Raw genomic sequence first — 26,823 nt, forward strand, 5'->3', positions numbered from 1 at the left:
GTTTATGGAAAAAAAATTCATTAAATTTTGAACAACTAAAAAACTAAGTTGCCCTTAACCGATAACTCCCTATTTATGTACATGATTTGGGTTTTTTGTCTCCAAGTTGTATAGGTAATACACTTTATTAGTTTTAAATAAAATAATAAATAGTTAAACATTTTTTTATATATAAATATTTATTTATTTTAATTTTTTATTTTAAAAATTTACAACTTTTATATTTTTTGTGACGACGACGCGTTTCGGAACTGTTACTCCATCATCAGGTCGAATACTTTTGTTGTTTAGTGTTGTTGTATTTTATCATTTGACCTGAGCTTTTTTAAATCTTCTGTTGTTGTTGTTGGTGAAAGTTTAGTTGTTCTTGTTTAGAGTTTTTATAGTAGGTAATGTAGTTTTCTTTTTCTTTAGTTCTAATTTGTTGTTGTTTATTGTTTTGGTTGATTTTATTTTATTTTAAGCTTTTGTATAATTATAATGTTGTTTTCTTTTTTTTTTTTATTGTTTATGTTTAAATGAAACAGCAATAAAATTTAAACATAAACAATAAAAAGAAAAAAGAAAACAACATCATAATTATACAAAAGCTTAAAATAAAATAAAATCAACCAAAACAATAAACAACAACAAAATAGAACTAAAGAAAAAGAAAACTACATTCACCCAGAGAAAAGTCGGTGTAAAATTAGCCTATTTCGGGGGCTAACTCTGCTTAGGACTAAGGCAATTTTGGGGTAGCTTAGTCCTAGGCTAATTCTGCCTATTTTCCTAAGGCAAATCGAAAATTTTCAAATTTACCTAAATCCTAACATAAAATTTACCTATCTTACCTATTTCCTAAGGTGATTTAAAATTTCCCCTCCGAAGTTTTACCTATTTCCTAAGGTGAATTAGCTTAGTCCTAGGTTGATTTTACGTATTTTCTAAGGTGATTTAGCTTAGGCCTAGGCAGATTTTACCTAGTTTCTAAGGTGATTTAGCTTAGGCCTAGGCAGATTTTACCTAGTTTCTAAGGTGATTTAGCTTAGGCCTAGGCAGATTTTACCTATTTCCTAAGGTGAATTACATATTCCGAATTCAATTTTACCTATTTCCTAAGGTGAATTACCTTAGTCCTAGGCTGATTTTACCTAGTTTCTAAGGTGATTTAGCTTAGGCCTAGGCAGATTTTACCTAGTTTCTAGGGTGATTTAGCTTATTCCTAGGCAGATTTTACCTAGTTTCTAAGGTGATTTAGCTTATTCCTAGGCAGATTTTACCTATTTCCTAAGGTGAATTACATTTTCGGAATTCAATTTTACCTATTTCCTAAGGTGAATTACCTTAGTCCTAGGCTGATTTTACCTAGTTTCTAAGGTGATTTAGCTTAGGCCTAGGCAGATTTTACCTAGTTTCTAGGGTGATTTAGCTTATTCCTAGGCAGATTTTACCTAGTTTCTAAGGTGATTTAGCTTATTCCTAGGCAGATTTTACCTATTTCCTAAGGTGAATTACATTTTCGGAATTCAATTTTACCTATTTCCTAAGGTGAATTACCTTAGTCCTAGGCTGATTTTACCTAGTTTCTAAGGTGATTTAGCTTAGGCCTAGGCAGATTTTACCTAGTTTCTAGGTTGATTTAGCTTATTCCTAGGCAGATTTTACCTAGTTTCTAAGGTGATTTAGCTTATTCCTAGGCAGATTTTACCTATTTCCTAAGGTGAATTAGCTTATTCCTAGGCTAATTTTACCTATTTCCTAAGGTGAATTACCTTATTCCTAGGCAGATTTTACCTTATTCCTAGGTAATTTTTACCTATTTCCTTAGGTGAATTACCTTATTCCTAGGCAGATTTTACCTATTTCCTAAGGTGAATTACCTTATTCCTAGGCAGATTTTACCTTATTCCTAGGTAATTTTTACCTATTTCCTAAGGTGAATTACCTTATTCCTAGGCAGATTTTACCTTATTCCTAGGTAATCTTTACCTATTTCCTTAGGTGAATTACCTTATTCCTAGGTAATTTTTACCTATTTCCTTAGGTGAATCCATAGCTGAAAAAAATCCTTTTTGAAAAAAAGAAAAAAATCATGTAATTTTATAATTATAAATATAATTTATTTTCGTTTTGTTTGTTTAAACATAAATTACTCTTAGATTAAATATAAATTACTCTTAGATTTTTTAATGGAAGAACATGCTTTCTTTTTACAAACTCACTTCAGCAATACATTAAATACAGTACTGGACAAAATAAAATACGCACTATCCGAACTTTCACATTTATGCTATTCTCGCTCCCCAAGTTATCAATAAAATAATCTAAAGTAGTGATTAAGAAAGTCTAATACTATCCTTATACGGTTCTGTCGAAATAATGTAAAAAATGCTTGAAACGAGAGAGAAAATAATTTAAGTTCTTAATTTAAGTTCTCACTAAAGATTATTTTATTGATAACTTGGGGAGCGAGAATAGCATAAATGTGAAAGTTCGGATAGTGCGTATTTTATTTTGTCCAGTACTGTATATGTAGAACATGGACTGTACAAAATAATACATTGATATAATTTAATTAATTAATGCATTTATATCATTTAGTAAAGTTGAAACAGAAGGTATTTTTTTACCGTCTTGAATATTAAAGAAAAACATTTGTATAAAAACCCATACCGAAAAACACTGTGGAGGGTATTGAATATTTAATACATAAACGAGCTTTAAATAAAAAATAATGCAGTCCAAATAAGTATCTAATTTAAACATAATATTGTCCAAGGACACATAAAAATTATTATAATGAAATCTCTCACCAACAACAATTATTAGGGGCTGAAGTTTTGTTTTCGATTTTAAACATTCCTCCCTTTTTATTTTTAGCATAGGTTCGACCTGGCCTGCACATTCCACTTCCAGAGTGAAAGATGATTTTGAATCTTCAATTGTAAATTTCTTCAATTTACCATTAAACTGCTGCGATGATGGAGGCAACACTCCATGTAACAGAGTTGCATAGCCAATATTGACGTTATCTGAAAATAAATTAATACGTCATAAGTAAAAAATAATTAAAAAATTAAAATAAAACAGAATTTAAAAAAAAAGAGTTTAAATAAAAACAAGGTTCTACCTATGTCAAGGTCGTCAATATTCTCCCTGAATTCATTGAGGAATGATTTAAGAGCGCTGCACTTGATCCTCGCTGTGAACAATTCTAGGGCTATTTTCGAAAATTGTTCCCATTTGGTGAAGTCGAACCCATTATTCGGTTTTATAAAATTGTAATCCATGGCAATCTGTTAATAGACAGAATAAAACATACTATTATGTAGAAGATTATAGATATTGTGTACATCAATGTAATTAATTAAAGTTGAAGAAATTTTTTAGTGATATAAAATATATACACAGTTTATATAACTGAAAATACTCTTTTATCCTAATTTAATTGGCTTATATCAAAAATGGTTACATCAGAAAGCGTCGAGCGCTTTAACAAAATGCGCTCTACGCTTTTTGATCTTATAAAAACCTATTAAAAACGAATGTTCTTACCAGTTCTGGCGCTCGTGAATATTTGTAAAGCGGCCACTCCTGAAGGACTGTGTGGAGGTCAATGTCAGAGCTTTGGGAAATCATATCCCTCCTGAATGGCATAGTTTGTTTCCATTGTTTAGTAACTGTTTCCCAGTCCCGGTTTTGTTTCAGCTCGTCGCAAACCCTTTGCATCTCGGTCTCGTTTATTGGTTCTTCATCACAATCCTCTTTGGAATTATCTTCCACTTCTGCCAGTTTAACTTTCTTTGATGACGTGGGATCAGTTTTATAGAGCTGCTTTAGAGATCTTCGTTGTCCTCTATATCGGTCGTACAGTTTACCCTTGGGGGGGATTTTGTTAAACCCTCGAACAAAGTACGAACCCTGTAATTAAAGTTTATAATATAAAGCGAATTTAGTTTGAACCCCCAAAAAACCAACCAAGTTTTCTGTAGGAAAAATTTTTACGATTTCCTCTGCCAAGATTTCACACCTCTTAACCGTCATTTTCTTTTTATTTTCAGTAAAATATTGGACAATTTTGTGGACCAAATTTGTTCGATCCTCTGGAGTCAAACAATTTTTGAGGCGATAGGATTCTAAAATTGCTCTGCCCTGTTCTGTTTTCTTCAAAATTTCTAGTACAGTTACCTAAAATTAAATAATCGATTTTTCACTCATTACTACTAAAGTTTCATATTCGATTTTAAAACATTTTTTCTTTTCCTTTGCAGGATGGGTTATATTTGGCTGGCGCTTCGAAAGTGAAAAATCTTTTTTGAACAGTCAGTTTTTTAAATGCTTTGATGATGAAGGATTTCATACAATCAAATTGCATTCAAAAAAAATTTTTTCAAATAGAGTTACTGATAACGTAAATCATTTAAAGTACTAATGAATTTAAAAAAGGAATTTTGTACCGTCTTGAATATTGAAGAAAAAATGTTTTTGAATAAGAATACGTGGCATAAAATAAACACTGTGGAGGGTATTGAATATTTAATACATATACAAGCTTTAAATAAAAATTAATACAGTCTAAATATGTATTTAATTTAAATTTAATATTGTCCAAGGATACCATTCCTCCCGTTTTATTCTAAGCAAAGGTTCAATCTGGCTTGCATATTCCACTTCCAGAGTGAAAGAAGATCTTGAATCTTCAATTGTGAATTTCTTCAATTTACCATTGATATGATTTAATTAATTAATGCATTGATATCATTTAATAAAGTGGAAACAGAAGGTATTTTTTTACCGTCTTGAATATTAAAGAAAAATATTTGTATAAAAACCCATACCGAAAAACACTGTGGAAGGTATTGAATATTTTTAATACATAAACAAGCTTTAAATAAAAAATATTACCATTCCTCCCGTTTTATTCTAAGCAAAGGTTCAATCTGGCTTGCATATTCCACTTCCAGAGTGAAAGAAGATCTTGAATCTTCAATTGTGAATTTCTTCAATTTACCATTGATATGATTTAATTAATTAATGCATTGATATCATTTAATAAAGTGGAAACAGAAGGTATTTTTTTACCGTCTTGAATATTAAAGAAAAATATTTGTATAAAAACCCATACCGAAAAACACTGTGGAAGGTATTGAATATTTTTAATACATAAACAAGCTTTAAATAAAAAATAATGCAGTCCAAATAAGTATCTAATTTAAACATAATATTGTCCAAGGACACATAAAAATTATTATAATGAAATCTCTCACCAACAACAATTATTAGGGGCTGAAGTTTTGTTTTCGATTTTAAACATTCCTCCCTTTTTATTTTTAGCATAGGTTCGACCTGGCCTGCATATTCCACTTCCAGAGTGAAAGAAGATCTTGAATCTTCAATTGTAAATTTCTTCAATTTACCATTAAACTGCTGCGATGATGGAGGCAACACTCCATGTAACAGAGTTGCATAGCCAATATTTAAATTATTTTCTAAATAAAATCCCTGGAAACCCTAGAAAGATAATCTCCGTTCTCTGAGACATATAAAAATGTGATTATCATTCTAGGTTTAAAAAAAAAAATGTTCGTTCTGATCTCTTTTGTATCTATTAAATGAGTGCAAGATGTCATAATTTGAATATCCTAGTCTATTTATTAAAATATTAAACAATTATATCTATATGTATTAAAATAAATTAAATTTTTTTTTTTTTTTGCCATCTATATTATATACCTGGTACCTTACATCAGAATCCGATGAACTACTTGTTGGCGATGGACTACTCAAAGTGTTAACCCACGATTCTACTGAGTGTTGATTGGTCAATTTATTAACGGGCCTCGGACTCACAGTAAAAACTCCCTGTTTAAAAAAGAAAAATTAAACTGAATGCATATTTGGAAAAGTAAGTTTTGCTTACATTTTCGTTTTGCCAAATTCCTAATTTAGACTCGAAGATCATTTTTGTGTTGAAGTCTGGGAATTCCAAGAATATTTGGTCGATATGTCTTTCCTTCATGCATTTCAACCCCTCAATGTTGATTTTCTTGTCTGTCAAATACAAGTATTTTGGGTTAGATTTCTAATAGCCTGTTTCGACCAGAGCAAATGATTTCTATAAAATGAGTTTCCAAATGAGATAATTTACTTTAAAAAAATTTAACATCCGAAATGAGATCATTTCGTCGCCGTTCAATGAAAACTCCCTAAGTAACTTTCGATTTTTATTAAATTTTTCAAGTTAACCAATAACGGAAGCTTAATTTTTCAATTCTATAAAAAAAATTATTTTACCAAAATGCAAAGAAACACTCAGCTTAAATCATTTTTGGATCTTTAATATTGGATAACCAATTTCTAATGCAATTTCTCCATAAACGAAAAATGGACTTAGGGAGTTTTCATTGAACGGCGACGATTTGCGAAATTATCCCTTTTCAGCTCAAGTCGAAACAGGCTATAAAATAAAAAAAGAGATTTAACCTTTAAGAAATTTGTAAAGTTGGTCATAGAGTTCCCACGACATGAGTAGATTGGCTAATTCTAAGTCATCATCGTTTGTTTCAGCGTCTTTTTGAGGAATGATATTTTGAACTGTAACTTCAACCCTGTTTAATTGGTTTGGATCATTGGGATTGACTAATGATAATTCGCCTTTTTCGTTCATATAAATTATTGAACTTTGTTCAGATTGAAGATTCACTTCGACGTCACTTCCATCAACAAGTTCACTACTTGGTAATTCAGCATCCATTTTGAAGTCGTTGTTTTCTATGAAAAAAAGTGTTTTTTGCGAATGAATTCACCAGCATAAAGAATCTTATGAGAATGGACCGGTGGTCCATCAAATGCTGTAATTGATTTTAATATAAATTTTTCTTCTTTTGGCTTAATTTTTTCAAATGACATATAATGATCGTTAAATATTGTTGGTATTTCCTGGCAAAGCATGTATATTTTTCTATTTGCATCTAAAATGATTATACGTGTAATTATAAAAAAAATCACATTTAAATTATTGGTTATTGATAAGTAAGAACCCTTTTTATAGACTGTTCCTAGATATTCAATTTTTTCGAAATGTTTTGAATTCAGATTTAATATATCGAAACTTAGGTCGGATATATTTTCAGCAACAGAAGATATTTCATCATGATGGGAGAATTGAAGAAAATCGTCCCTGGGTTTAGTAATTTGGTAAGCGAACTTGAATTGGAATTTCGTTGCAATTGAAAGTAAAATATTTTTACGGCTGGATGTAACTCTACTGTATGATTTTAGTTCTTGATGTTTTGCTTCAAATAAAAATGACCAATAAAATTTTGGAAGTCCTGAATATCGTATAATTCGAGGATAATGGATAAGATTGTGATGTTTAGGTTTTAAAGTATCGCCAAATAAATTTTGATATAACTCATTGTGTTTTTCAATTAGATGTTCAAGTTCATCTAATTTGCTGTCATTACACTGTGGTAAAAGCAATATATCAATCATTTTTATAAAAATAAATGTCCACATCTCTCTTGCTGAAGCATTCAGTCTTTTTCTTTTCAAATGTTGAACAGTAATATCCTTAAAGACATTCCCTTTCTCAGTATCTCCATAGGAAAATGCTAACTTATATTCATTAAGTTCAGCTAACGTAAATACTTTGTTTTTTATATAATGTTGTATTACATGTGTCAGATTATAATGCGCAACGCCCTCAAAAATATCATGCATAAGATCAACGGAAAAATTAGTTACAACATGAAAAGAAGGAATTTTATTCAAAATTGAGTTTTTGTAAACTCCTGTAGATGAAAAGTCTTTAGATAAATTCTCATCATAATTTTCCTCAGTTCTAATCAATGTTGAATCTTCCTTGCACATAACTTTAGTCGATGCAATTGGCGCTATACAGAACCTACAGTAGTAGTTAGAAGAGAAAGATTTACTAAATTCAAGAATCTGGTTAAGTCCCAAATTATCTCCCAAAATTAGGCCCATTACTAAGCAAATTGTTGTTTTCTGGCCATTAAGAATTAGGTCAATTCCTTCAATTTCTAGAGAAATAATTTCTTGAACAAGGTTATAAATTGTCAAATCATTTCCGTATGTTTTGATATCATGAGCCTTAATCAAGCCAGCCAGATAAATGTCACTGACTTTAAAATAATTTTCGAATATAGGAATGGAAAAGTATATTCCTGTTAATTTATGAACTCCACTATGAGCTCCAAGTGGATTATTTACTTCGAAATCGTCTGTGAACAGATAATATGGTACCAACTTCTTATTTTCATACATTGCTTTTTTTTGTTTCCATAATTCTCCGTTTATAAAATTTCTTATATTCGATGGCTTGCTATGTTCATCCAAAAAAGTTGTAAGTACTTCTTGATTTTCTGGTTTTTCAAAAATTTTTCGGAATTCAAATTTTAGGTCCATAAGAATACCCTTCTCTACTTTTTCCTCTAAAATGCTCTGCCCGTTTTTCATAACATGAGAAATTTCTCTGTTAATGTCAAATTCTTTTGGTTTTTTAAATAAATCTCGATTTTCTAAGAACTTTTCAAGCTTATACTCAGTATTTAATTCATTAATAACTTTTCTATATTCTTTAACAACATTCTCTATTTTTTTTTTATCTTCCTCACACATTTCAATGGCAAGCACTATATCTAGCAATGGTGATATAATAAAATTCTCAGCAGCTTTTTGTATGGTAAATGCATCTTTTCTAGAAAAATTATTGTTATTGTATTGACTTAGAACGAATTGAAGTATGCTGTTTTCTATAATGCTTTGTAAAGGCGCTTGAATTTTTTCTGCACTGCCATTTGATACTGGTAGTTCTTGTTCATTTGATGAATAAGGATTATTTTGTATCATGTTTTCAAAAATACTAGAAGAATTGCCAGCTTTTGTGCTTAAATTATCATGCGTAGAGTTCATATTTAGTGGTGGTTCGATTTCAATTGTATCTAAGTTCCTCAAATGGGTGCTTAAATGTTTTTTATATGAAGGTAATCCATTAAATATTTGTTGACATGATTTTTCAAAGCATTTCAAATTGCTTTTTTTATCACAACCATGTAGAATTTTCAAATGCATGAATAATTTTTTTAAGCAATTAAATTCTTCTGAGCAGATAACGCAATGCATTTTCAGCTTGTTGACTGTAATATGAATAAGAATAGTTTTTGTTTTTTATTTCGGAACTAAATCTATTTAGTATATAAAGTTTTCAAACTTGGCTCAGTAGCTGCTGATTAGAAGTGAGAAAGTTTTTTACTTTAAAATTGTTTCAAATCAAAATTTATCAAGCTTATGTTTGTAATTTTAAATTAAACAAAAAAAAAACGATTGCGATTAAAGTTAAAGATAAAATTGTAGATTGCAAATTCAACTAAGTTTTGTTAAATGTGTTTTTAATTCGTACGAATAAACGTTTTTTTCATATAAGCATTATTTTCTGATATATCAGGGGTTAGAGATACAAATTTAGATATGAAATTCAAAACATTATGTATAATGGGGTTGGATTTTGTTAAGGTGCAAAGCAATCAGCTAACAAAACTTAAAAAAGCAATAAAAACTTTCTGTGGACATATTCTTCTATATCACTAGTACTCAAATACCTAATCATTGATTGAAAATCATACCTTTTTCTTTAACTCCTGACCAATCTTGTTGAAGTTCTTTGGGTATTGTTTTGGGTCTTATTTTTCGTCAAGTAATGGTGATTTTTAAACAGTTGATCGGCTTTAATGTAAAATATAGAGTCAATGGGTGGCTACCTATGGAAACGATTTTTGCTACCAAATTAAATTTGAGTTTTTTCTAAGGTTTTTCTTTGTAACTAATGAAAAACAAGCGTAGCGAGCTTGAAAAAGTTAGCCAGAAACGCCTTTAATTCAAACATATAAGTATATAGATTCAAGATTCTATTTAAATAAGGTATCAGTATGTCTTTTTTGAGTTTTTGCTTAGTTTGTATTAATTGAAATATAGTTTTATGTTTTCTTCAAAGTTTCTTTAAAAGTATATAGATTCAAGATTCAATATAATAATGTAAAATGAGTTTGGACTTTGTGAAGCTGCTGAGTTATCAGCTCCCAAAAGTAAAAAAAAAACAATTAAAATTTTTCGGTGGACAAATTCTTATGACATTTCCGTGGGTACAAAGGGGTTTTCAGTACTGATCGGTTTATTTTTATAGAAATGATTTGCTCTAGCTTTATGTTTTGATGCTCAATGAAAGAGAATAAAGAGTTTATTGTTCAAAACCCGAAGATTACAGCTTTTTGATTTAATCCCTTTGTACCCGGTGGCATAAATATATGGCTAGTACTAAAAATCTAATCATTGATTGAAAATCATACCTTTTTCTTTAACTCCTGACCAATGGTGTTGAAGTTTTTTGATTTTCTTCTATCAGCTCTTGTTTTGGGTCTTATTCTACCTCAAGGAATGGTGATTTTTTAATTGTTGATCGGCTTTAATGAGTCTATATGTAAAGTATAGAGAAACAATTTTAATAGAGATAAGAAAAAAATTAGTATTTTAAAATTTAACAAAATGAACCACTTAAGTAAGTATAACTGGGTCAAATTGGTCTTCGAATTGAGTCAATGGGTGGCTACCTATGGAAACGATTTTTGCTACCAAATAAAATTTGATTATTTTCTAAAGTTTTTGTCTTTAACTAATGGAAAACAAGCGTAGCGAGCTTGAAAAAGTTAGCCAGAAACGCATTGAATTCAAACATATAAGTATATAGATTCAAGATTCAATATAATAATGTAAAATGAGTTTGGACTTTGTATTTTTCGGTGGACAAATTCTTATGACTTTTCCGCTGGGTACAAAGGGGTTTTCAGTACTGATCGGTTTACTTTTATAGAAATGATTTGCTCTAGCTTTATGTTTTTGATGTCCAATGAAAGAGAATAAAGAGTTTATTGCTCAAAACCCGATGATTACAACTTTGTGATTTAATCCCTTTGTACCCGGCGGTATAGATATATCGCTGGCCGAGAATTATAAGGTTGTATGTTTTTTTGGAAACCCCTGCAGACATACAACCCTATAACTCTCAGCCAGCGATATGTCTAGTACTTGAATACCTAATCATTACTTGAAATTTGAAAATCATACCTTTTTCTTTAACTCCTTGTTGTAGTTTTTTCACGATTCTTCTATTAGCTCTTGTTTTGGGTCTTATTTTACGTCAAGGATTGGTGATTTTTGATCGGCTTTAATGAGTCTATATGTAAGAGAAACAATTTTAATAGATTAAGAAAAAAATAAGTTTTTTTTAAATTGAACAAAATGAACCACGTTAGTAAGTAACTTGGTCAAATTGGTTTTTGCCTGTAACTAATGGAAAACAAGCGAAACGAGCTTGAAAAAGTTAGCCAGAAATGCATTGAATTTAAACATATAAGTATGTATAGATTCAAGATTCAATATAATCATGTAAAATGCCTTTGGCATTTGTGAAGCTGCACTGCAAACCACTCACTAAAAAATGGAAAACTAAAACTTTCTGTGGGCATAAAATTATAATTGCCTGGTACTTAAATGACAAAATATTGATAATTATGTAAAAAGCATACCTTTTTCTTTTCGTTTTGTTAAAATTTTCAAGCGTGGCCACTTGATTTTTTGGTTAGTTTTTTTTTTCGATTTCGTTTTATCTAGATAAGGTATCAGTATGTCTTTTTTGGAAAACAAAAACTTTCTGTGGGCATGAAATTATAAATGCCTAGTACTTAAATGGCAAAATAATGATAATTATGTAAAAAGCATACCTTTTTCTTTTCGTTTTGTTAAAATTTTCAAGCGTGGCTTCTTGATTTTTTGGTTAGTTTTTTTTCGATTTCGTTTTATTTGAATAAAGTTCTGTATGTCTTTTTTTTCAGTTTTTGCTTAGTTTGTATTAATTGAAATATAGTTCTATGTGTTCTTCAAGTTTTTTTTTTTTGTATTTTAAATGCATTTAAAGTTTATTTCACTCACCTTAAGGTTTTCACCCACAATTAAAATTTGGCTTTGGCTTTTTGAGTTGTAAACGTCAAACTAAATGAAAAGTTGAACTCTTTAAAAATGAATGCGTTCAGCTAATTACTCGTTAATAAATCTGTAGCTAGCTAAGTGGTAGTGGGGCCTTAAAGAGTATATAGTATGAATTTTTTGTTCGTATTTCAATGCCTTGAACTAACAATTAATTTATTTCGTGGAAAAATGAGAAAACAAATATTTTAAAAGATAGCAATAGCTTTTGTTTGTAAGTAAAATTATGAGTTCAAACAAACTTGGTTGCTTTTGTTTCATTGTATTCCTTAGCTATTCGTTTTTTTTCATTTGATATTGATATACAAATTTTAAAACTATTTGTTAATCTTTCAATTGAAAGTATTTTAAAAGTTCTTGATACTAATTTAACTGAAAATAAGGTATTCGTTAATTTTTTGACAATATTTTAAAACTTTTTGATACCAAAGGAACTTAAAATAAAGCATTTCGACGGTTAAACTTCATAACCTCGTAAGTCGTTTTTGCAAGTTTTTCAGAAATAAAAAAACAATATGTTGTGTTTTTGTATGGGATCTATCAATACGACCTTTTGAGTTTCGTCATTCCTAAAAAATGTTCAAAACAACATTGTTGAACTGAATATACCAAAAGATAGCTCTGAATTTTCTGAATTGTTTGGATTAACATTTTTTTTCGAATTTTTCGACTTACGATGTTATGAAGTTTAACCGTCGATTTGTTAGTTTTTATTTTATTGTATTTTGAAGCTTTTCGTTATTTTTTTAGAATTTTGTTATGGAAAGTGACTCAAGTATGAACGCGCCAATGGAAAACGTGAAACAAATTGAACGGATTCAATTAGGGGTTTTTCTTTTTTAGTTGAGATGAACAGAGTCTGAACTGAACGTGTTCTGAGGGTTCTGAATAAATATTGAAACAGATTTGAGATCAAAAAAGATACACATTTTGAAGCTCTGAACAAAAAAGAAATAAGATTTTTTTTTTTTTGACAGTTGTTCAGAACTAAAAAAGAAAAACCCCTATTATCTAAAGAATTATCAAATGTTTCCATCAGCACCGATAAAAATTTTGTATCAGAATACAAAATTAAAATAATTAAATTAATATAAAATTATCAAATATCTATCTGTCTTATTGTCATCAACAATAGACCAGCATCAGCAAATTTATAGCACTGCGACCGAATGACGCTGTGTTTGCTTTGCTGGTGGTGATCCATTCTGTGTTGAAGAATTGGAATACACATGGCGGGCGCTGTTGCTGAGTGTAAATTTTTTTCACGTAGAAGGGGTTTCAATTTACTTGGCGGGCATAACTGAATATAAAAGGATGAAGGTGGCTGGAGAAGCCCAAATCCACAATGAAGCACCACCCCACCGAACGGCGGCGGCGGCCGCTCCGCTTTAAAGCAATATTCAAAGTAATAATTTTAAATCACAGAATTATCTTTATGGACAGAAGCAAAGATCAAATAAAAAAGGAAACTTGCCCAAAATAAAACTTATTTTGTAAGATTAATTTAATTTAATGGAGTAGTTCACACGATTTGTATTATTAAATAAATAAAAAAGAAATGTTGAATAAGTACTTTACTACGAGTGAAATAAAAATGCAAATATATAATGATAAAATTGTATAAAAAAGATTGTTGCTTTACTTACTTACTTACTTTGATATATTTTCCAAAACGCTTGTTTTAATTAACTGGTTCACAGTATTTATGTCTTCTTTTCTTTGTTTTTCCTTGGTTATTGATATTATAATTCACTTTTTAAAACAATTTTTACACGTTAAATATTTCTTAGCACTAAATTGAACTGCACGCCATGAATTTACGAAGTGAATGATGTTCAAGCACGCTTTCTAACGGGATCTGAGAACGAATTTACCTTAGGCCTAAGGCAATTCCAAAAATCTAACACAAAATCACCTTAGGCCCTAGGTAAAAAGCGAAAATTTACCTTAGGACTAAGGCAATTCTAACAAAACTAACACAAAATCACCTTAGTTCTAAGGTGATTTGATGGCGTCACTAAAAAATTAGCTTAGGCCTAAGGTAAATTCAGCTTAGAACCTAGGTAAATTTAGCTTAGATCTAGGTAAATTTATGTTAGATCCTAAGGTAAAATTGGCTTAGGCCTAGGTAAAATTAGCTTGGGTAAAAATTATAACTAATAATTTTGGAGGGAAAACAAGACATGAGCGTATCTTTAAGGGGCATTTTGGGTATAAAGTGAAGAAGAATAAAAGCAAGTGAAGCAGGGTAACAAATGCAGGGTAACAAAGGGTAACAAATGCTTTTTCAAAAAAAGCAAAAATAGAAAAGATATGACGAAAAAAGTAAAAAATTCATGTCTTTTTGTTTGCGAGATAGAAAATAGAAAAGATATGACGAAAAAAGCAAAATTTCATGTCTTTTTGTTTGAGAGATGTTTTTTTTTCACAAAAGTCGCTATAACTTCTAAACGAAAGCGAAAATCAAAAAAACTTATTTAATATATTCTGTCGGAAATCAAAAAATCTACAACTTTTATATCTGACAATTTTTCAAAAAAAGCAAAAATAGAAAAGATATGACGAAAAAAGCAAAATTTCATGTCTTTTTGTTTGAGAGATGTTTTTTTCACAAAAGTCGCTATAACTTCTAAACGAAAGCGAAAATCAAAAAAACTTATTTAATATATTCTGTCGGAAATCAAAAAATCTACAACTTTTATATCTGACAATTTTTCAAAAAAAGCAAAAATAGAAAAGATATGACGAAAAAAGCAAAATTTCATGTCTTTTTGTTTGAGAGATGTTTTTTTCACAAAAGTCGCTATAACTTCTAAACGAAAGCGAAAATCAAAAAAACTTATTTAATATATTCTGTCGGAAATCAAAAAATCTACAACTTTTGTATCTGACAATTTTTCAAAAAAAGCAAAAATAGAAAAGATATGACGAAAAAAGCAAAATTTCATGTCTTTTTGTTTGAGAGATGTTTTTTTTTCACAAAAGTCGCTATAACTTCTAAACGAAAGCGAAAATCAAAAAAACTTATTTAATATATTCTGTCGGAAATCAAAAAATCTACAACTTTTATATCTGACAATTTTTCAAAAAAAGCAAAAATAGAAAAGATATGACGAAAAAAGTAAAAATTTCATGTCTTTGAGAGATGTTTTTTTTCACAAAAGTCGCTATAACTTCTAAACGAAAGCGAAAATCAAAAAAACTTATTTAATATATTCTGTCGGAAATCAAAAAATCTACAACTTTTATATCTGACAATTTTTCAAAAGAAGCAAAAATAGAAAAGATATGACGAAAAAAGTAAAAATTTCATGTCTTTTTGTTTGAGAGATGTTTTTTTTTCACAAAAGTCGCTATAACTTCTAAACGAAAGCGAAAATCAAAAAAACTTTTTTAATATATTCTGTCGGAAATCAAAAAATCTACAACTTTTATATCTGACAATTTTTCAAAAAAAGCAAAAATAGAAAAGATATGACGAAAAAAGTAAAAAATTCATGTCTTTGTTTGAGAGATGTTTTTTTTTCACAAAAGTCGCTATAACTTCTAAACGAAAGCGAAAATCAAAAAAACTTATTTAATATATTCTGTCGGAAATTAAAAAATCTACAACTTTTATATCTGACAATTTTTCAAAAAAAGCAAAAATAGAAAAGATATGACGAAAAAAGCAAAATTTCATGTCTTTGAGAGATGTTTTTTTTCACAAAAGTCGCTATAACTTCAAAACGAAAGCGAAAATCAAAAAAACTTATTTAATATATTCTGTCGGAAATCAAAAAATCTACAACTTTTATATCTGACAATTTTTCAAAAAAAGCAAAAATAGAAAAGATATGACGAAAAAAGTAAAAATTTCATGTCTTTGTTTGCGAGATGTTTTATTTCACAAAAGTCGCTATAACTTCTAAACGAAAGCGAAAATCAAAAAAACTTATTTAATATATTCTGTCGGAAATTAAAATACAAATGTGTAACTATATATTTATTTGATTTATTCATATCAAACAAATTATTTATTTAAAGAAAAATTAGTATTTCTAAATAATTTAATTAATTACAGACATTTATTTATTTTCGCACTTTTGGAGGGAAAATTGCCTTAGTTCTAGGTAAAATTAGCTTAGGCCTAAGGTAACCAAGAAATTTTGAAATTTTTGCCGGGAATATTACGTTAGGCCTAGGTAAAATTTGCTTAGGCCCTAGGTAAAAAATTCTTTCAATCAAACCATGATGGCCGATCAACAACAATAACGAAATTTCGTTGAAAGTGAAAAAAAAAAACATTTTTTGATAATTATTAAAAAACGAAAAAAATATGTGTGTTTTCGTTTTTTTTTTTATGGTATACATGCCTATACAAAGGAAAAAAAAAAAAACACAAATTTATTATTGTTTTTCAATAATCGTTTTAGTCATTGAAGTGTTTTCTTTTTTTTTTAATTGAAGAAAAAATGAAAACATTTCATTCTTTTTGGCGCAAAAAGCAATTTTCCCAAAAAAAAAATTAGCTTAGGCCTAAGGTAATATTACGTTAGGCCTAGGTAAAATTTGCTTAGGCCCTAGGTAAAAAATTCTTTCAATCAAACCATGATGGCCGATCAACAACAATAACGAAATTTCGTTGAAAGTGAAAAAAAAAAACATTTTTTGATAATTATTAAAAAACGAAAAAAATATGTGTGTTTTCGTTTTTTTTTATGGTATACATGCCTATACAAAGGAAAAAAAAAAAAAAAAACACAAATTTATTATTGTTTTTCAATAATCGTTTTAGTCATTGAAGTGTTTTCTTTTTTTTTTAATTGAAGAAAAAAGGAAAACATTTCATTCTTTTTGGCGCAACAAGCAATTTTCCCAAAAAAAAAATTAGCTTAGGCCTAAGGTAATATTACGTTAGGCCTAGGTAAAATTTGCTTAAGCCCTAGGTAAAAAATTCTTTCAATCAAACCATGATGGCCGATCAACAACAATAACGAAATTTCGTTGAAAGTGAAAAAAAAAAACATTTTTTGATAATTATTAAAAAACGAAAAAAATATGTGTGTTTTCGTTTTTTTTTTATGGTATACATGCCTATACAAAGGAAAAAAAAAAAAAAAACACAAATTTATTATTATTTTTCAATAATCGTTTTAGTCATTGAAGTGTTTTCTTTTTTTTTTAATTGGAGAAAAAAGGAAAACATTTCATTCTTTTTGGCGCAAAAAGCAATTTTCCCAAAAAAAAAACTAGCTTAGGCCTAAGGTAATATTACCTTAGTTCTAGGTAAAAGTGTAACATAAATTGCCTTAGTCCTAGGCAAAATTGTGTTAGAAAAATAACATTTGAAAAAAATATTCCCCAAAAAAAAATTAGCTTAGGCCTAAGGTAATATTACCTTAGTCATAGGTAAAAGTGTAACATAAATTGCCTTAGTCCTAGGCAAAATTGTGTTAGGAAAATAACATTTGAAAAAAATTTTCCCCAAAAAAAAAATTAGCTTAGGCCTAAGGTAAAATTACCTTAGTCCTAGGTAAAAGTCTAACATAAATTGCCTTAGTCCTAGGCAAAATTGTGTTAGGAAAATAACATTTGAAAAAAATTTTCCCCAAAAAAAAAATTAGCTTAGGCCTAAGGTAAAATTACCTTAGTCCTAGGTAAAAGTCTAACATAAATTGCCTTAGTCCTAAGCTAAATTGTGTTAGAAAACTAACATTTGAGGCCCTAGGTAAAATTTTGTTAGGCCTAAGGTAAAATTACCTTAGTTCTAGGTTAAAAAACTAACAAAAATTGCCTTAGTCCTAAGGCAAGTTATGCTCGAAAAATAACATCCATAGAAAAAAATTCACCTTATCTATCTAAGGCAAATTAGCCTATTCTAGGTAAATTTAGCTTAGGATTTTCGAGCATAAATTGCCTTAGAACTAAGGCAAGTTATGCTCGAAAACTAACATTCATAGAAAAAATTTTGCCTTAGGCGTCTAAGGCAATTTTACACCGACTTTTTCTCTGGGTGTTACTATAAAAACTCTAAACAAGAACAACTAAACTTTCACCAACAACAACAACAGAAGATTTAAAAAAGCTCAGGTCAAATGATAAAATACAACAACACTAAACAACAAAAGTATTCGACCTGATGATGGAGTAACAGCTCCGAAACGCGTCGTCGTCACAAAAAATATAAAAGTTGTAAATTTTTAAAATAAAAAATTAAAATAAATAAATATTTATATATAAAAAATTGTTTAACTGTTTATTATTTTATTTAAAACTAATAAAGTGTATTCCCTATTTATGGTTTGGATCTCATTTAAAAAAAAAAACAAGTCGGAGAGGATACCTACAGTTTCTTGTCGGATGCAGACCATTGCACTTCTTCATAGTTTTTCTCTGAAAGTAAATTGCACGACAGTGCGGTGCAACGCATATAAATTATTGTTTCGAATTATTTATTATTTCCGAAATGAAAGTTGTAAAATTTCATAAAGAATCATAAAAAACAGTGATGTCTGATCCAAAATGTTGTTGTTGAGACGAGATCGTTGCAAGAGTCTCGTGAATTATTTTTGTATTTATTTATATGTGCATGCGTATTTTTAAACAATATTTCGATTGTGGTTGCGAAAATTTTGACGCGGAGCGATAAATTTTTTAAAAAATTAATATTACTATTATTTTAAATTTGTATATCCCATGCAAGTTAATCGTGTTTGACTATAGGTGATAAGGTGATTGTCTCCCACTCCTGCTGTTCGTATCCCAGGATATGAAGTTGTTTTTTTCTTTTATCTTTCATAAAAAGTACATAATTCAATTTGTCAAAAAATCGCATTTTTTATGAATTATAAACGATTTTAAAAAGATTTTTTTTAAGAAAATATTGTGGATCAGGCTTCAGGCATGATTAAGAGCAGTTGTTTAAAATCGATTGTAACATTTCAATTAATTATAGGTAACCATATAAATTCGGTCACAATTATTGTTTTTTTTTTTCAATTTATTTTTACAAAAGCTAGTTTTTTATCTTAAAACTGGTAAAAACAAAATTCTTTTGGCTCAAAACCCGAAGTAATCAGTTAACTGTGCAGTAAATGCATTTTTTCTCAGAAACGGGAGACTTACATGTCTGTTGCAGCTAAAACGGACCTCCTTGTAATATTAAATTTAGTCGATTACCTCTCACACATTAAATCTGTTGCCAACTCTTTGTCTAGGATCCAACTTCGTGCGACCCTATCAAGTTTAACAAGGTCTCAAGTTCAAACTTTCAAAGAATGCACTTGCGATACTGAACAGCAATTAAAACCTACGTCATTTCCGTCCACACGATATTACTTGAAACATGATTTCGTAAAATAAAACTTTAAAGCTAAAAATAAATTATTATTGACAAGTTTATTTAAAATCTAATTAATATGAATTTCAAAAGCTTAAAAAGTTTCCTTAGCGGCTCTCTAAACTGTATTTTATTAACTTAAACTTCTTTCAATACTTATATTTATAGCTATCTGAAGAATAGTACAAATAAATAATTATTCAATCGAAATACAAAAAAAAAAAAAAAAACCAATAACAAGAATCCAAAAACCACATCAATTCTCATACATTTTCAATAACCCGGTGACATCGTTTTTGGGTTTGTTTGGTTGGTTTAAAAATCCCGATTTTGTGCCGTACTCAGCCAAGTAAGGCAATATTGGCAGACATTCTACAAAGCACCTGAAGCACCATAGACATGAATATTAAATGCGTCCCAATGAACACAAGGAATTTTCTCCCAGGGTTATGTGTTGGCTTACAGCATTCGAATATACGGTTTCATTCTATGTGGGTTTGGATTAACCAACTTTTCGCAAATAATTGTTTTAGAAAAAAAATTATACCTAGATATATCTATAGTAAAACTACGACAGTTATTTTTATGTGTGTCTATGCAACACAGAACAGAGGACTTGCCAGGGCTGGCATAAGACTCTGTATTTGGAAATATTTACAGTTGAACTAAAAAAATATCGAAAATAAAAAAACCAACTATTCAACTTCTTAAAATACGTTTTCCTTTGAAAACAAGAGTGTTTGCAAAACAGATTTAAGATTTCTTTTTTTTTTCAGGAAAAATGGCACAGTTCCAAGTGGTAAATATGGTAATGCAAGTCTAAGAGCCAGGAGCAGATTTCTTGCGTGAGAGGTAACCGATTCATATGAATGTCAGAGGTAGCGTGGGTCATGGTGATGACGAATACCTTAGTCTGCCTGCATTTATTTGGGGCGTTGTCGAGAAAAAGCGCATCAAAAGTACCATTTTTCTGAAAATCGATTTAGTGAGGGTAACCACTTAAAATTTATTGATAACCAACGCCACATACTCACTGATAACAAATATACCAATGGCAGACATTTTAAGTGCGGCCAAAGCCCCGGCAGACTGTCCCGAAAATGCGTTTTTTTTGGCGTTTTTAGACTTTGGGGTAACCACCTAAAATTAATCGCATCCTGTAGCGGTGGACTCCCTGATAACAAAAATACCCATGGCAGACATTTTGAGTGTGGCCAAACCCTCGGCAGACGGTTTTGAAAATGCAGTTTTTCTGAAAATTGATTTATTTAGGGTAACCACTTAAAATTAGTCGCATCCTGTAGCGGTGGACTCCCTGATGACAAAAATACCCATGGCAGACATTTTGAGTGTGGCCAAACCCTCGGCAGACGGTTTTGAAAATGCAGTTTTTCTGAAAATTGATTTATTTAGGGTAACCACTTAAAACTAGTCGCATCCTGTTGCGGTGGACTCCCTGATGACAAAAATACCCATGGCAGACATTTTGAGTGTGGCCAAACCCTCGGCAGACGGTTTTGAAAATGCAGTTTTTCTGAAAATTTATTTATTTTACTTTTTCACATAACTCGCGTATTATTGGACCTAGCAGAAAAAATTGTATAGCAATCTTAAAGATAATTGAATTTCCTACAGAATATGTTAAATAAGTTTTTTCGATTAAACCTTCGGTTTAAGAGTTAGGGTGGTTTTTTTGAATCAAGTCAAAGGGTGGTTTTCTTATTTTCGTCATATCTCTTTTATTTGAGCTTTTTTAAAAATTAATTTGAAGTAATAGCTGTAGATCTTTTTATTACCTTCATTTATTACATTAACGGTTTTTCGATTTGACAGACCGTTTTCGATCTGTAGGAAAAAAACTTCAAAAAGTTTGCAATTTTTTATATAGCTTTTTCCTATATAAAAAATTGCAATCTTTTTGCCCCTCCCCGCCTAAAACTATACGATGTTTTTCTTGCCTGAGTGCAACCTACACGCCAAGGTTTTTTGTTACATCTATTGCAAATTACCCTGTACTATGTAGAACCTTTTTCCTATATAAAAAATTGCAAACTTTTTGAAGTTTTTTTCCTACAGATCGAAAACGGTCTGTCAAATCGAAAAACCGTTAATGTAATAAATGAAGGTAATAAAAAGATCTACAACTTTTACTCCAAATTAATTTTTAAAAAAGCTCAAATAAAAGAGATATGACGAAAATAAGAAAACCACCCTTTGACTTGCTTCAAAAAACCACCCTAACTCTTAAACCGAAGGTTTAATCGAAAAAACTTATTTAACATATTCTGTAGGAAATTCAATTATCTTTAAGATTGCTATACAATTTTTTCTGCTAGGTCCAATAATACGCGAGTTATGTGAAAAAGTAAAATAAATAAATTTTCAGAAAAACTGCATTTTCAAAACCGTCTGCCGAGGGTTTGGCCACACTCAAAATGTCTGCCATGGGTATTTTTGTCATCAGGGAGTCCACCGCAACAGGATGCGACTAGTTTTAAGTGGTTACCCTAAATAAATCAATTTTCAGAAAAACTGCATTTTCAAAACCGTCTGCCGAGGGTTTGGCCACACTCAAAATGTCTGCCATGGGTATTTTTGTCATCAGGGAGTCCACCGCTACAGGATGCGACTAATTTTAAGTGGTTACCCTAAATAAATCAATTTTCAGAAAAACTGCATTTTCAAAACCGTCTGCCGAGGGTTTGGCCACACTCAAAATGTCTGCCATGGGTATTTTTGTTATCAGGGAGTCCACCGCTACAGGATGCGATTAATTTTAGGTGGTTACCCCAAAGTCTAAAAACGCCAAAAAAAACGCATTTTCGGGACAGTCTGCCGGGGCTTTGGCCGCACTTAAAATGTCTGCCATTGGTATATTTGTTATCAGTGAGTATGTGGCGTTGGTTATCAATAAATTTTAAGTGGTTACCCTCACTAAATCGATTTTCAGAAAAATGGTACTTTTGATGCGCTTTTTCTCGACAACGCCCCAAATAAATGCAGGCAGACTAAGGTTTTCGTCATCACCATGACCCACGCTACCTCTGACATTCATATGAATCGGTTACCTCTCACGCACGAAATCTGCTCCCGGCTCTCGGTCTATATATATGAGTAATTCCATGTGAAAAGAATATACGAAAAATACATATGTCATAAAATCTCATTTTTTATCGGTACCTTAGCTCAAAATATTAACTTCTGTATATAAATAATCCCCCCAAAAAATTAGCAAGTGATTAGAATGAATTGATTCCCTAAGTCACTCAATTTTTGAGAGTAAAAAAAAACATGATCTTAAATTACTTTTTTGCATATTTCTTGCGACTTTATACATAATTGAATGAATGTTTTTTTGCATTTGTAGGGTGATATTTAGACTTTTCCAAAACCGTTATTAAAAATGAAATTAGTCCATTTTAAGCTGATCTATTACAAAAAAGGTGAAAAACACATTTTATTTTTTTTCTAAAAAACCCATTTTTTAATTTTTTTTTCAAAACTGTTTTTGAAGTAAAAAATTATGATCTTTTCAATAAAAATAGTTTCGTGATGATTTTTTGACTTTTAAGCCGTTTTTTTGCAATTTTTTATTTTGATGATTCAAATTTTTACATAAAACGATAATGAGGCTCGCCACGAGTACGATAACTTAGGCGACAAGAATTGATAACGGTATTTTGTAGAGGAGTTCAATACAATTATTTTTTACTATGGGAGGGGGTGTCTATCTCCCCTCGTTTAGGCGGGAGGGACAATTTTCTAAAATACTAAAAATAAATATTAAAAATCAACGGGAATACTTACAGTTATAATTGATATCTTTCTGAAAAGCCAGAATTGTAAACTTAATTTTAGTTTTTAAATCAAATTATTTCAATTAATTTTTCTCGAAATAATCAACTTCAAAGTCAAAATTTGGGGAAAAAAGTTTTAAAAAAACACATTAAATACTATTTTTGTCAAGACTGTCATTTTAAATATGAAATTAATCAATGAAATAAACTGCCTCAATCAATTTCTTATCAAATACTGAAAACCAGATGCTTCTATGCCTTCTAGTTTTTGAGAAAATTGAAAATAAGAAAATTATCTTTTTATCAGATTTTCATTTTTTTGACTATTTTCGCCAATATTAACAGCTTTTTAAATTAAAAGTATCATGCCTGTCCCCCTTCGAGGGTTCTCAGGATTTTAACTTCCTTTTTGGGTCCTCTGTCCCGCTTCTCTTAGGCCATTTGAAATTGGTCCTTAGAATCTCGCGATTTTTTTTTATAAAAATGGTATGAAATTCAAGGCGTATCAAAGTGAGATGGGTATGGGGATGCAACCCCCCTGGGGTCAAGGTTGGGTATGTACAAAGTTTCTTTTGGATTCGAAGAAACTTTTAAATTTTGAAAGAAAACCAATTCTTAAAAATAAATAAAGACACGGTATAAGTAGGTATGAAGTTCAAGGCTTTTCAAAGTGAGATGGGTAAGAGGGGGCATGCTGTCCCCCTGCAACCCCCCTGCTTGGGGGGGTTGCAGGGGGAATCTTTTGGATTCGAAAAAACTTTTAAATTCTGAAGAAAATTTGACTACATCCAAACTTGCACCCACCCCAAATCCTATAATAGTGAGCCCAAGCTGGGGGTTGCAAGAGGGCATACTGCTTCCATGCATTTTGTTTGTGTAAACACGAAAACAGCTAAAAAATACAAACCTGATAAAAAGATAATTTTCTTATTTTCAATTTTCTCAAAAACTAGAAGGCATAGAAGCATCTGGTTTTCAGTATTTGATAAGAAATTGATTGAGGCAGTTTATTTCATTGATTAATTTCATATTTAAAATGACAGTCTTGACAAAAATAGTATTTAATGTGTTTTTTGAAAACTTTTTTCCCCAAATTTTGACTTTGAAGTTGATTATTTCGAGAAAAATTAATTGAAATAATTTGATTTAAAAACTAAAATTAAGTTTACAATTCTGGCTTTTCAGAAAGATATCAAATATAACTGTAAGTATTGCCGTTGATTTTTAATATTTATTTTTAGTATTTTAGAAAATTGCCCCTCCCGCCTAAACGAGGGGAGATAGACACCCCCTCCCATAGTAAAAAATAATTGTATTGAACTCCTCTACAAAATACCGTTATCAATTCTTGTCGCCTAAGTTATCGTACTCGTGGCGAGCCTCATTATCGTTTTATGTAAAAATTTGAATCATCAAAATAAAAAATTGCAAAAAAACAGCTTAAAAGTCAAAAAATCATCACGAAACTATTTTTATTGAAAAGATCATAATTTTTTACTTCAAAAACAGTTTTGAAAAAAAAATTAAAAAATGGGTTTTTTAGAAAAAAAATAAAATGTGTTTTTCACCTTTTTTGTAATAGATCAGCTTAAAATGAACTAATTTCATTTTTAATAACGGTTTTGAAATTTGAGTTATTGGAGAACTTCAAATGAAATAACGCCCTACGATATAATGGCTCGTTTCAAATAAGACTTTACTATCATGAGGAAATTGAAATAACACTCTATGTCCCTTTTTCCACGTCAAGAAAGCATATGAGTAATTCCATGTGAAAATAATATACGAAAAATACTTATATCATAACATCTTTTTGTGTCATTTTTTACCGGTTCTTTAGCTCAAAATATGAACTTCTGTATATAAATAATCGCCCAAAAAAATTAGCAAGTGAGTAGTATGATTTAATTCCTTATGTCGCTCAATTTTTGAGAGTAAAGAAAACCATGATCTTAAATTACTTTTTTGCATACTTCTTGTTGACTTTATACATAAATGATTTTTTTTGCATTTGTAGGGTGATATTTAGACCTTTCCAAAACCGTTATTAAAAATGAAATAAGTTCATCTTAAGCCGATCTATAACAGAAATGGTGAAAATCATATTTTAAAACCATTTTTTAAATTACTTTTTTCTTTTTTTTTTGTTAAACATATGGTTCAAAAAGATCAAAAACATTAGATTTTGAAAGTTCATATTTTATCCAAATTTAGCCGTATTCAATTTTTGTGAAAATTTTTTCCAATATCCATAAATACTCAAAGTTATTAGTAGAAAGTATTTAGTAGAAACATTAAAAATGTCGTTTTTTTCTCCTTTTTGAATAGTTTTTCTTAAGTTTTTTGCTATATTTGCATTTTAAAATATTTAAAAAAATTCGGCTTGCTTTTCAAGTGATAGACAAAGACTCAAAAAGTATTAAAAAGAGTCGAAAATTTTGATCGTTACAAAAATGGTCATAGCTTTGTAACTTATGCATGGATTTTGAAGAAAAGTATATTGTTATCTTGCAAGAGAGTGTACTAGACATGCAAAATTTATAACTATGAGGATTCGAAAGATTTTGATTTTTTCTCTCAGTAAGAACTTTTTTTGTCAAAAATTTCCTTTAAAAAATCGATTTTTTTTATTGTTTTGATACATTGCACTTTAACATCTGGAGTTACCAGAAAAGTTATTCTAGTGTTTCTTACTTATTTATTCAGCTTTCAGGTGCTGTTTTTTTTGTTCAGGTTAGTCATTTATTACTCAAGATATAACCCAAATACTAAGTATGCCTAGAAAAACAACAACAAAAAACTTTGAAAAAATAGCTTAAAAGTGTAAAAATCATAACGGGATATTTTTTTTTGAAAAGATCATATAATTTTACTTAAAAAATAGTTTTGAAAAAAAAAATTAAAAATTGGGTTTTTTATAAAAAAAGAAAATAAAATGTGTTTTTCACCTTTTCTGTTATAGATCGGCTTAAAATGAACTTATTTCATTTTTTATAATGGTTTTGGAAAACTATGGTAAAAACTTCATTTCCAGAAAAGTTTCAGAACACTGAATAAATAATGTAGTATAACCGACATTATTCTGCCTTTTTTTGGTATATTCAATCAATATGTAAGTACTACTGGAATAAAAAGTTTTATCAAAAAACCTCCCAAACATTTTTTTAAATCACTTTCGACCTTGGTATTTAAGAAATGCATAAAATGCATTTTTTTATTGAAATTGGTCCTTGAATAACGAAATAACGACATATACATACATATGTGATTTATTAAAGATCTTCTATCCTAATATAACAATTCATCACATAAAAGTGATTTAGATCGCTATAATCGTTTCCACAAGATCTACACCATTTCGGGGAACGTTCGTCTAGTACACCGAAAAAAAAAAACAATATCAATTTAAAATTTTTTAAATATCAAATTAACATTTTTTAAATTTCAGTAAAATATTCTCTATAAAATGTGCTTTATGATAATTAAAATATCAAAACAATATTTTAATTATTGGGATGATATTTAAATATTACATTTTTGAAAATTTTTTTGATATGTGATTATCAATTTATCAATTTTTCATTTGTTTCTCATTCCAAATTGTTGAAAAATATTAAATAAAAAACTCTAAATGTGTTCTAATTTAAGAGCGCTTTTGTGTTT

At 29.6% G+C, this 26,823-nt stretch overlaps 2 protein-coding genes across 12 annotated transcripts in view; one reads left to right on the forward strand and one right to left on the reverse strand.

The window, feature by feature from the left end:
* LOC129912108 (nucleoside diphosphate kinase homolog 5) overlaps window positions 1-26,823 on the forward strand; it is a 123,079-nt gene that overhangs the window by 74,918 nt on the left and 21,338 nt on the right. The window lies entirely within an intron of this gene.
* On the reverse strand, window positions 1,161-14,466 carry LOC129912106 (uncharacterized). Of its 11 annotated transcripts, XM_055990218.1 has the most exons (11): window positions 11,781-11,972; window positions 11,586-11,710; window positions 11,125-11,233; window positions 10,350-10,474; window positions 6,466-6,753; window positions 5,903-6,033; window positions 5,728-5,844; window positions 3,961-4,170; window positions 3,538-3,903; window positions 3,113-3,278; window positions 1,161-3,014 (listed from the first exon to the last, which is right to left on the reverse strand). In XM_055990218.1, the coding sequence occupies exons 5-11, from the start codon at window positions 6,734-6,736 to the stop codon at window positions 2,554-2,556; spliced, it is 1,722 nt and encodes a 573-aa protein (XP_055846193.1). In that variant the 5' UTR covers window positions 6,737-6,753; window positions 10,350-10,474; window positions 11,125-11,233; window positions 11,586-11,710; window positions 11,781-11,972; the 3' UTR covers window positions 1,161-2,553. The 11 variants fall into 11 exon arrangements, with proteins under 11 accessions (XP_055846193.1, XP_055846191.1, XP_055846195.1 ...); XM_055990216.1 differs by lacking the exons at window positions 11,586-11,710; window positions 11,781-11,972 and adding an exon at window positions 13,697-14,466; XM_055990220.1 differs by lacking the exons at window positions 11,586-11,710; window positions 11,781-11,972 and adding an exon at window positions 13,693-14,466.

Source organism: Episyrphus balteatus, chromosome 2 (assembly GCF_945859705.1).
Source record: "Episyrphus balteatus chromosome 2, idEpiBalt1.1, whole genome shotgun sequence".
In the NCBI taxonomy this organism is placed as follows: Eukaryota; Metazoa; Arthropoda; class Insecta; order Diptera; family Syrphidae; genus Episyrphus; species Episyrphus balteatus.